Source organism: Haliotis cracherodii, unplaced genomic scaffold (assembly GCF_022045235.1).
Source record: "Haliotis cracherodii isolate W230 unplaced genomic scaffold, xgHalCrac1.p SCAF_32, whole genome shotgun sequence".
NCBI lineage: Eukaryota > Metazoa > Mollusca > Gastropoda > Lepetellida > Haliotidae > Haliotis > Haliotis cracherodii.
In genome coordinates, this window is record NW_027266289.1 from 1,892,759 (window position 1) to 1,904,612 (window position 11,854).

Genomic DNA, 11,854 nt, shown 5'->3' on the forward strand with positions numbered 1-11,854 from the left:
TGCCGACCAAGCACCCAAAGCTACCCTTAACCGTCTCTAAACCACGCAACGCCGAGAAAACAGAACAAAGACCGTCGGGTAGGGAGGCGTTTTGTGTAACACGTACATGCCCCCATAATACAATCTCCAACACTGTGACCCAGTTGTATTCAAACACTCCAGGTGCGGGTGTAGAGTACGGCGAGGGTTATGTATGTTATGTAGGGCAGCTTAGCGGAGAGAGTTGTGAGTGAGTGTTACAATCACTTCTACAAGAGGATGCTTACGTTACGGTGTGCGGACATGCCTTTGTGGCCACTGCACTACTCTAGGGACTGTAAGTCAGTCTATTGATGTATGTCAGTAATTATACACTGAAGGTAACGACAAAGCTATGGCGTTTCACATCAGGCAATAAAAGTTCATTTTAATTTTAGGACAGGTCGTCACACACACACACACACCACTATCACACACACACACCACACAACTACCAGTGTCACTGCCACCACCCTGCTACTACTACTACTACTACTACTACTTCTACTACTACTACTATTAACACTTACTACCATGAGTCTCTTCAAGTTTTATATTTATCATATTTAATATTTGTTCATCTTATTTACATTAACACAGTTGGTTAACATACACATCACAGATTCGTGTATGACAATCGCACAATGGCGGACTGTGGCCAGATCAGTGTGGTGGAGTTTCTGAACCATGTATAGACACAGTGTAATGCGTGACTCTAACAGTTCACCAAAATCAGCAGGAAAATGAAAACAGAATAAGAGCATAGCCTGCTCCAGTCAAAAATGCCTTTTAAGGGCAATGTTTTTAAAAAATGATTTCCCCAAACATATTTGAAATTCATTGGCTGGTTTCTGTTTCGTCCCTTGCCCTGTGGTCTGTAGTCAAACAGTTTGATCTGTTGGCGATAAGTGAAGACTTATGCATAGTCGTGACCTCCACAGCACTGTGTGAACATCTCTTCTCGAGTGGTATGTATTTAAGTTTCATGTCTGTCAAACCCAAACCTAAACTAGAGGTCTTACCTCAGTATTCAGCTTTAATGTCGAAATTTATTCAAAGTAAGCATTTGAAGGTCTGTATTTATGTTGTAAAGTGTCTGATAAGCGAGGTGTTTGAGTCGTTAGTGGACTCTTTAGACTAACATATAATTTAACACGGACATATTCAAGACCTTGATTCTCAATATATTTATCTTTCTTTTCTTTCACGTGATAGAATATAATATGATTTTGTAGATACCTAGAATCTGACAGTGTGTATTAAACGCATTCCTTTTTTGTTACAAACCAATGTGATCATAGACACAGTTACTATGTATCTACAGAGGTTCCAGGCGATACGTGACTCCCTCATTCATAACATCTATGCAAATTTTGGGGTGAGACATTTGGACAAAAAGTAGGCACCCTCAAGGACACCAGTTGTGCTCCTCTTTTTCTGATCTGTTTCTTTATGCACATGAATAGGAATTTTTATCAAAACAAGGTATCAAAACAAGAAGTTTAACAAAGCTTCGGGTACATGCATGATCTGATATCATTCAATGACCATCAAGTAGTCCAATAATCATCTGTCGCTTTATGTCGAGCAATATTCCTGCAGTGCCAGTCTTTGTTGTTTACATTTCATAACTTTTGAGATACACACAAGCAGGATACGCTCACCTTTTCGCTAACACCTGGTGGCATCACTATTTGATATTGATCCATAAGCATATGCTCATGACAATCGAATCTATTTTGGGCTGAGGTTTCTTATGAATATCAAAAGCGTTTTGTCACTTTATTCAAATAAATATTTCCTTTCATGTCGATCGGGTCATCATTAGATCATGGACTCGTCAGAATACAAGATTTTAAGATATCAGAGTAAAATTGTTAGTGTCACAAAAAATAATAATCAATACAAATATTTGAACAAATTTCTGATGTGTTACAATATGTCTTCTAGACAAAATTCGACAAAATGAATCAAAATTGCATTGCAGACTTTTCTCGGATGATCATTTCAGCATCATGAACCATGTTGTTATCACAAATGCATTAACTCTTGTATTAGCGTAAGATTTAAAGAAAGAAAACCCGCTCGAAAACGCATTACAGTAAACTACGGTTATAACGAACACGCTTATAACGAACTGACGGATAAAACGAACTTACTTTTTTGGTCCCGACTTTTTGCTGTCGTTATGCTGTATACTGTAATTTAATGCGACATGAAAATAATGAGAGCTCTTGATTTTAGACATAAATGCGCATTTTAAAAATGCGAGTGCCCATACCCTTTCCTAAAAAATAGGACTGGTGTAACGAACTATGGTTATAACGAACTAAAACTAGTAGAACCTTTGAGTTCGTTATAATCGTAGTTTACAGTATATGATGTTGCACATACCACAGGCTTACATCATATACAATTTCAAAATGATGAAACAGAAATGGCTCAGCTATGTTTAATGTCATATCGAAATTCGTCGATGGATTTGCAAAGAAACCAATCACCCATAGAGTTTCACCTTCACAGGCCTAATGCGTGTTTAGTTATGAAAATGAAACTTTACGGCTGATGGATTGATAGGGGACGGACAACAAATAACGACATCAGGTGATTTGAACTTTCCGATCAGGGAAACACAAAACAATTATGTTGTTTCCTGGTGAGGAATAAACATCGCACCACCCTCTTATTATGACTTTTCAATAACAACAGGAATTGTTAATGAAATTTCCAGAATTAATGAAACTCATTATCCGCTCCTGTCGGACTTCATAGGCCAACTGCTGAGGAGTGTATTGAAACTTAATAATTGACAGACGACAGACAACGCATAATGACACTAGGTCGCTATGACTCTTATTTTAGCCCCTTAATCTCGTGCGCCAGACAGGGTTACAACAAGTACCATCTCTTTATGTCTTTTGGTATGACGCAGCCGGGAATCGAACCCCGGACTTTCCACTCTCTACCCCTTGACCACAGAGGCGGTCCAGATAATTAGAGTGTCATCTACTGTTTAAATCTTTACATGTAAGGTTTTGTTATATTTGTTTAAGGATAACTGTTCGTTATTTTAACAATATCCATACAGCCATGTGATGTCTTCTTACTTGTAGAGAGAATACAAGTTAGGCACCTTAAGTGAAATTAACATTTAGAGAACAGAGCTTGTGTCCTGGTTCTGCAATACACTATTGATAGTTCGAGCAGTAAATATAGCGAAACAATCAAATGGATTGGGCACATGTGGCACACTAACGAGGCACTCATTTACTGTTATCTATTTCATTTCAGGATAACGATGACTGTGTGGCTGATTCTGTGTCTTGCATATTTGATAATTTCTGCACAAGGTAAGACAAGAAATGATTCTGTATTCTGCCTTCAACTTGTCACTCGATGCCATATGCAACATCTATGTACAATGAATGGTATTGCTACACCTGTGTACAGTGAATGGTATTGCTACACCTATGTAGTGTGAACAGTATTGCTACACCTGTTTACATGAATGGCATTGCTACACCTATGTAGTGTGAACGGTATTGCTACACCTGTTTACATGAATGGTATTGCTACACCTATGTAGTGTGAACGGTATTGCCACACCTGTGTTCAGTGAATGGTATTGCCACACCTGTGTAGAGTGAATGGTATTGCTACACCTATGTACAGTGAATGGTATTACTACACCTATGTACAGTGAATGGTATTGCCATATGTGTGTACAGTGAATGGTATTGCTACACTTGTGTACAGTGAATGGTATTACTACACCTATGTACAGTGAATGGTATTGCCATATGTGTGTACAGTGAATGGTATTGCTACACCTGTATACAGTGAAAGGTATTGCTACACCTGTGTACAGTGAATGGTATACCTACGCCTATGTACAGTGAATGGTATTGCCATATGTGTGTACAGTGAATGGTATTGCTACACTTGTGTACAGTGAATGGTATACCTACGCCTATGTACAGTGAATGGTATACCTACGCCTATGTACAGTGAATGGTATTGCGACACCTGTGTACAGTGAATGGTATTGCTACACATGTAAACTGTGAACGGTATTGCTATACCTATGTACAGTGAATGGTATACCTACACCTATGTACAGTGAATGGTATTGCGACACCTGTGTACAGTGAATGGTATTGCTACACATGTAAACTGTGAACGGTATTGCTATACCTATGTACAGTGAATGGTATACCTACACCTGTGTACAGTGAATGGTATTGCTACACCTATGTACAGTGAATGGTATTGCTACACATGTAAACTGTGAACGGTATTGCTACACCTGTGTACAGTGAATGGTATTGCTACACCTGTGTACATGAAAGGTATTGCTACACCTGTGTACAGTGAATGGTATTGCTACACCTGTGTACTGTGAACGGTATTGTTACACCTGTGTACATGAATGGTATTGTTACACCTATGTACATGAACGGTATTGTTACATCTGTGTACATGAATGGCATTGCTACACCTGTGTACAGTGAATGGTATTGCTACACCTCTGTACTGTGAATGGTATTGCTACAGCTGTGTACAGTGAATGGTATTGTTACACCTGTGGACAGTGAATGGTATTGCTACACCTGTGTACATTGAATGGTATTGCTACACCTGTGTACATTGAATGGTATTGGTACACCTGTGTACAGTGAATGGTATTGCTACACCTGTATACAGTGAATGGTATTGCTACACCTGTGTACATTGAATGGTATTGCTACACCTGTGTACAGTGAATGGTATTGCTACACCTGTGTACAGTGAATGGTATTGCTACACCTATGTACAGTGAATGGTATTGCTACACCTGTGTACAGTGAAGGGTATTGTTACACCTGCGTATGAGAAAGGTATTGGTACACCTGTGTACATGAATGGTATTGCTACACCTGTGTACAGTGAATGGTATTGCTACACCTGTGTACTGTGAACGGTATTGTTACACCTGTGTACATAAATGGTATTGTTCAACCTATGTACATGAACGGTATTGCTACACCTGTGTACATGAATGGTAGTGGTAAACCTGTGTACAGTGAATGGTATTGCTACACCTGTGTACTGTGAACGGTATTGTTACACCTATGTACATGAACGGTATTGTTACACCTGTGTACATGAATGGTATTGGTACACCTGTGTACAGTGAATGGTATTGCTACACCTCTGTACTGTGAACGGTATTGCTACACCTGTGTACATGAATGGTATTGTTACACCTATGTACATGAACGGTATTGCTACACCTGTGTACATGAATGGTATTGCTACACCTGTGTACAGTGAATGGTATTGCTACACCTTTGTACTGTGAATGGTATTGCTACAGCTCTGTACAGTGAATGGTATTGTTACACCAGTGTACAGTGAATGGTATTGCTACACCTGTGTACATTGAATGGTATTGCTACACCTGTGTACAGTGAATGGTATTGCTACACCTGTGTACATTGAATGGTATTGCTACACCTGTGTACATTGAATGGTATTGCTACACCTGTGTACAGTGAATGGTATTGCTACACCTGTGTACAGTGAATGGTATTGCTACACCTGTGTACATGAATGGTATTGTTACACCTGTGTACATGAACGGTATTGCTACACCTGTGTACATGAATGGTAGTGGTACACCTGTGTACATGAACGGTATTACTACAGCTATGTACAGTGAACGGTATTGCTACACCTGTGTACAGTGAATGGTATTGCTACACCTTTGTACAGAGAACGGTATTGCTACACCTGTGTACAGTGAACGGTATTGCTACACCTGTGTACAGTGAATGGTATTGCTACACCTTTGTACATGAGTGGTATTGTTACACCTGTGTACAGTGAATGACATTGCTACACCTGTGTACATGGATGGTATTGCTTCACCTGTGTACACTGAATGGTATTGCTACACCTGTGTACACTGAATGGCATTGCTACAGGTATGTACAGTGAATGGCATTGCTACACCTGTGTACATGAATGGTATTGTTACACCTGTGTACATGAATGGTATTGCTACACCTGTGTACAGTGAATGACATTGCTACACCTGTGTACAGTGAATGGTATTGTTACACCAGTGTACAGTAAATGGTATTGCTACACCTGTGTACAGTGAACGGTATTGCTGCACCTGTGTACAGTGAATGGTATTGCTGCACCTGTGTACAGTGAATGGTATTGCTACACCTGTGTACAGTGAATGGTATTGCTACACCTATGTACAGTGAATGGTATTGCTACACCTGTCTACAGTGAATGGTATTGCTACACCTGTGTACAGTGAATGGTATTTCTACACCTGTGTACAGTGAATGGTATTGCTACACCTATGTACAGTGAATGGTATTGCTACACCTGTGTACAGTGAATGGTATTGCTACACCTGTGTACAGAGAACAGTATTGCTAAACCTGTGTACGGTGAATGGTATTGTTACACCTATGTACAGTGAATGGTATTGCTACACCTATGTACAGAGAACGGTATTGCTAAACCTGTGTACAGTGAGTGGTATCGTTACACCTGTGTACGGTGAATGGTATTGTTACACCTGTGTACAGTGAATGGTATTGTTACACCTGTGTACAGTGAATGGTATTGCTACACCTATGTACAGTGAATGGTATTGTTACACCTGTGTACAGTGAATGGTATTGTTACACCTATGTACAGAGAACGGTATTGCTAAACCTGTGTACAGTGAGTGGTATCGTTACACCTGTGTACAGTGAATGGTATTGCTACACCTGTGTACAGTGAATGGTATTGCTACACCTGTGTACATGAATGGTATTGTTACACCTGTGTACATGAACGGTATTGCTACACCTGTGTACATGAATGGTAGTGGTACACCTGTGTACATGAACGGTATTACTACAGCTATGTACAGTGAATGGTATTGCTACACCTGTGTACAGTGAATGGTATTGCTACACATGTAAACTGTGAATGGTATTGCTACACTTGTGTACAGTGAATGGTATTGCTACACCCTTAGAGTGATTTGTATTGCTACACCGTCGACAGTGAACGGTTTTTCTACACCCTCGACAATGAATGGTATTGATACATTGTCCATAGTGAACGGTATTGCTACACCCTCGATAGCGAACGTTATTGCTACACCCTCTATATATTAAAGAATAGCGTCACATGACAGTATGTTTGTCTACATGTCATATACATTGAAATAATATTATTTTACAATCATTTCAGGCGACCAGTGTAAGGACAACCAGCACTGTTCCGACTGTGACAGAACAGGACGTTGCCTCACAGACTGTGACACTGGGTATTTTGATCAGAGCTGCAGCTCTGTTTGCAGCAAGAAATGCAAAAACCGCTCTTGCCAGTTGTCAAGCTCTGGCTCAGGTGCTTGCACTGAGGGTTGTGTCCCTGGATATCAAGGTCCTGGGTGCAGCATACGCTGTGTCAGTCCAGGAGGTACCTGTACAGCATGTCCAGGTGGGTGTGATGGAGGATATTGTCAGCTGGGCTCCTCCTGTGTGTCTGGATGTGTAGACTCCTACTACGGGACTGACTGTAAGACGTGTTCAAGTAGATGTAAGTCCTGCAACAGGATGACAGGAGTGTGCAAGGAGTGCCGACCTGAATACTTTGGTCCCAACTGTGCATATTCCTGTGATCACTGCCTAGGATCGTGTGAACATGATTGTGTAGAGGGCTGTCTACCTGGATTGTATGGCACTTTCTGTGAGGCGGAGTGCAGTGAAAAGTGTGGACCAGGCCAAAACATGTCAACTGACAATGATTTACATGTCTGTCTCAGGACGAATGGAGATTGCATCCATGGATGTCGAGACGGCTGGTTTGGTCCACAGTGCTCTTCGCCATGCAGTCCTAACTGTAGACAAAACACGTGCCACCCGAACAGCGGAAAGTGCCAGCACACGTGTGAAGTGTGTCTTGATGGCGTCTGTGATCAGAAGACTGGTACCTGCACCAAAGGCTGCCACCTGACTGAACCGAAGTGTGATTCTACCTGTACGTTCAACTGTTCTATAGCGGAATGTCTGAGAGTGGAACATTGCAACCAAGGTAACTATAGTACTACAATGCTTCCTGATTTACGAGTGCCTTAAATCTGTAATCAGTTTATTTATTAAGCTATATGAAACTCCAATACAACCATTGTCTTAAAACTTACAGAGGACACCAGTAGAAGACACAGTGGCGTACAACTAGCTACCCTACTGACATCGCTATTGTTTTTGGTGGTTGGCAGCGTGGTGTCAGTGACGATCTGTTGCCGCGGGCGTGTTAGGATGCTAAGGTGAGTGATATTCACTGTATACCTTTTCTGTATCCTAGCTCACACGGACAGTAACACGTGGTGTTAGTATATATGTATGGGTCGTCAACAGGGGTAAGTGTTACAGTGATATAATGGTTGCCGGTAAAGCAACCGTGCAACGGCCATACAAGGGAATGGATTTTAAGGGCTTCATCTAAAGTCGTCTTAGATGTTTTCTTTTGTATGAACAATATATGATATTGCTTCCTGGTAATAGAGCTACTGTATAATAATGGTGTTACAGCTTACTTGTGATACAGCTGATGTATATATTTATGACGTTTTAGCTTCTTGGTAATATACGTACTGTATAAATTCATGACGTTATAGCTTCCTGGTGATGCAATTACTTTATATGTTCAAGACGTTATAGCTCCCTGGGTATACTGCTACTGTATATATTCATGACGTTATAAATTCCTTGTGATACAGCTACTGTAAATATATATGATGCTAACGCTTCCTGGTGATACAGGTACTCTATATATTCATGACCTTATGACTTCCTAGTGATACAGGTACTGTATGTTTTCATGACGTTATAGCTTTCTGGTGATACAGGTGCTCTATATATTCATGACCTTATGACTTCCTAGTGATACAGGTAATGTATGTTTTGTTTACGTTAAAGCTTTCTGGTGATACAGTTACGGTATGTACACTTGACGTTATAGCTCCCTGGTGATACAGCTACTGCATGCATTTATGACGTTATAGATCCTTTTTCAAATAGTTAATGTATATATTCATGACGTTATATCTTCATGGTGACAGAGCTACTGTATATATTCATGACATTATATCTCCATGATGCAAATTCTTCTGATTATATTCATGACATTATATCTTCACGATGCAAAATATTCTGACTATATTCATGACATTATATCTTCATGGTGATAGAGCTACTCTATATATTCATAATGTAAAAGGTTCCTGGTGATGCATTTACTTAATATTTTTTTAAGACGTTTTACCTTTTCTGGTGATATAGCTATGTTCTATGTTCATGACGTTATAGCACCCCGATTGAAAAGCTACTTTTCATATTCCCGACGTTGTATCTACCTGGCAATTCAGCCACTGTATATATTCATGACGTTATAGCTTCCTGGTGATACACCTACTGTTTATATTCATGACGTTATAGCTTCCTTGTGATATAGCTACTGTAAATATTCATGACGCAATAGCTTCCAGGTGATATAGCTACTGTATATATTCATGACGTTATAGCTTCCTGGCGATAAAGTTGCAGTGTATATTCATGACGTTATAGTTTCCTGGTGATATAGCTACTGTGTATATGCATGACGTCATAGTTTTATGGTGATCCAGTTACTGTGTATATTCATGACGTTATAGCTTCCTGGTGATAAAGTTGCTGTGTATATTCATGACGTTATAGCTTCCTGGTGATACAGCTACTGTAAATATTCATGACGTCATAGCTTCCTTGTGATATAGCTACTGTATATATTCATGACGTAATAGCTTCCTTGTGATATAGCGACTGTATATATTCATAACGTTATAGCTCCTTGGTGCTATACATATTGCATATATTCTTGATGTTATAACTTCCTGGTGTTATAGCTGCTGTATATATTCACAACATTCTAGGTTTCTGGTGATATACCTTCTGTATATATTCATGACGTGATACCTTCTTAGTGGTATATATAGTGTATAAAGTGACGACGTTTAACATTTCTAGTGATCATGATATAGCTAGTGTATATATTTACGATGTTATAGCCTCCTGATGATATATTACATAGCTTCCTGGTGATATAGGAACTGTATATATTGATGGAGAAATTCTTCATAGTGTTATAGCTACTGTATGTATTCACGACGTTATAACTTTCTGGCCATATCGGTAAGGTATGTAATGATGATGTTATAGTTTGCTGGTGATGTAGGAACGTTATTATTTCCCGTTGATGTAGCTATTGTATACATGTGTAGCGACTGACATACTCATGACATTATAGCTTCCTGGTGATATAGGAACTGTATATATTGATGGAGAAATTCTTCATTGTGTTATAGCTACTGTATATATTTATAATGTAAAATCTTCCCGGTGTTATAGCGTATGTGTATATGTACATCGTGATTGCTTCTAAGTAATATAGCTACTGTATATATTAATGACGTTATAGATTTCTGGTGATATAGGAACTGTATATATGTATGATGTAGAATCTTACTGGTGATATAGCTACGGTATTTATTCATGAAGTTATAGCTTCTTCGTGACAAAGCTGCTGTATATATTTATAACATTATATATTCATGACGTTATAGTTTCCTAGTGATATAGGTACTGTGTATTGTCATTGCGTCATAGCTTCCTGGTGCTATAGCTATTGTATATATTTACGTCATTATAGCTTCCTGGTGGTATAGGAACTGTATATGGTCACGACGTTATAGCATTCTGGTATTGTATTTTCTGTACATATTCATGATGTTATAGCTTCCTGGTGATGTAGGAACTGTATATATTGATGGATAAATTCTTTCTAGTGTTATTGCTACTGTGCATATTCATAACATTATAATTTCTTAGTGATATTGATACTGCTTATGGTCATGGCGTTATAACTTCCTGGTAACATCTCGCTAGGCATGACATTGTGTACCCCAGTCGTTCGAGGCGCAGAAACTCGGTTCGAATCCCAGGTTGGCCTTAGTTTGTCAGCAGCATCTGGGTGTTTCCATAATGACCAACATCATCTTTGTATCTATTACAAACTGGCATTTACGTTTTGATTATATAGTCTATATTGCATTGCATAAATTGTTATAAGTCTGACTATCACAGTTGATAAGTCAGGATCGGGAATTAATTTGTTCGAATCCCCGATTGTTTCTGTTTATGATCCTATATATGTCAGTACCATACCCTTAACTGTCCGGATGTCTTGCAAACAAGCACCACCCACGGCCAGGAAGACAGAATTCTTATAGTTGTGATACTTCCTGTTTCCGTATCTTGGACACTTACATGTTGTACAGTTTATACAAATGTAGATATAACTGAGGTGCATAGTGAACTCAAATCATCAGTTTTTTCTTTTAGAGAAAGGCCATGGCGTTAAACAGGAAACAAACAAACAAACTTATGCATATGTTCTTTTTAACAGACAGCACACAATACAAGGAATCATTCCACATGAAGCACCAAGTCATGAGGACCAGGTACCCCCAGACTACTGTGAAATCAGAGACGAAGATGTGGACATCGTGTGTGAGCTGCCAGGGATAAGAGGAGACGAATCGGTAACTGGTGCTGGAGCTGCCCCTGCCATACCTGTTCTGGCAGACAACTTTGTAGCAGACTGCGATAGTGCAGACAGTGATGCTGCTACTTCCGAGGAGTCAGGTGTTGACGAGAACACGTACACTCACCTCGTGCGACCGGTTGTTGTTGATGTTCCGGAAACAGTAGTGAACTATGTATCTCCAATCGAGGAGTGA

At 39.6% G+C, this 11,854-nt stretch overlaps 1 protein-coding gene across 1 annotated transcript; it reads left to right on the top strand.

Moving 5' to 3' along the window:
- Positions 1–3,316: 3,316 nt before the first annotated feature.
- Positions 3,317–11,854, top strand: LOC139477249 (scavenger receptor class F member 1-like). Its single transcript, XM_071259801.1, has 3 exons — positions 3,317–3,368; positions 7,267–8,144; positions 11,525–11,854. The coding sequence occupies exons 1-3, from the start codon at positions 3,317–3,319 to the stop codon at positions 11,852–11,854; spliced, it is 1,260 nt and encodes a 419-aa protein (XP_071115902.1).

Coding starts and splice junctions, on each gene's coding strand:
- LOC139477249 (XM_071259801.1), top strand. CDS start 3,317: ATGACTGTGTGGCTGATTCTGTGTCTTGCATATTTGATAATTTCTGCA. Junction 3,369..7,266: donor TTTGATAATTTCTGCACAAG/GTAAGACAAGAA, acceptor CAATCATTTCAG/GCGACCAGTGTAAGGACAAC. Junction 8,145..11,524: donor CAATGCTTCCTGATTTACGA/GTGCCTTAAATC, acceptor TTTAACAGACAG/CACACAATACAAGGAATCAT.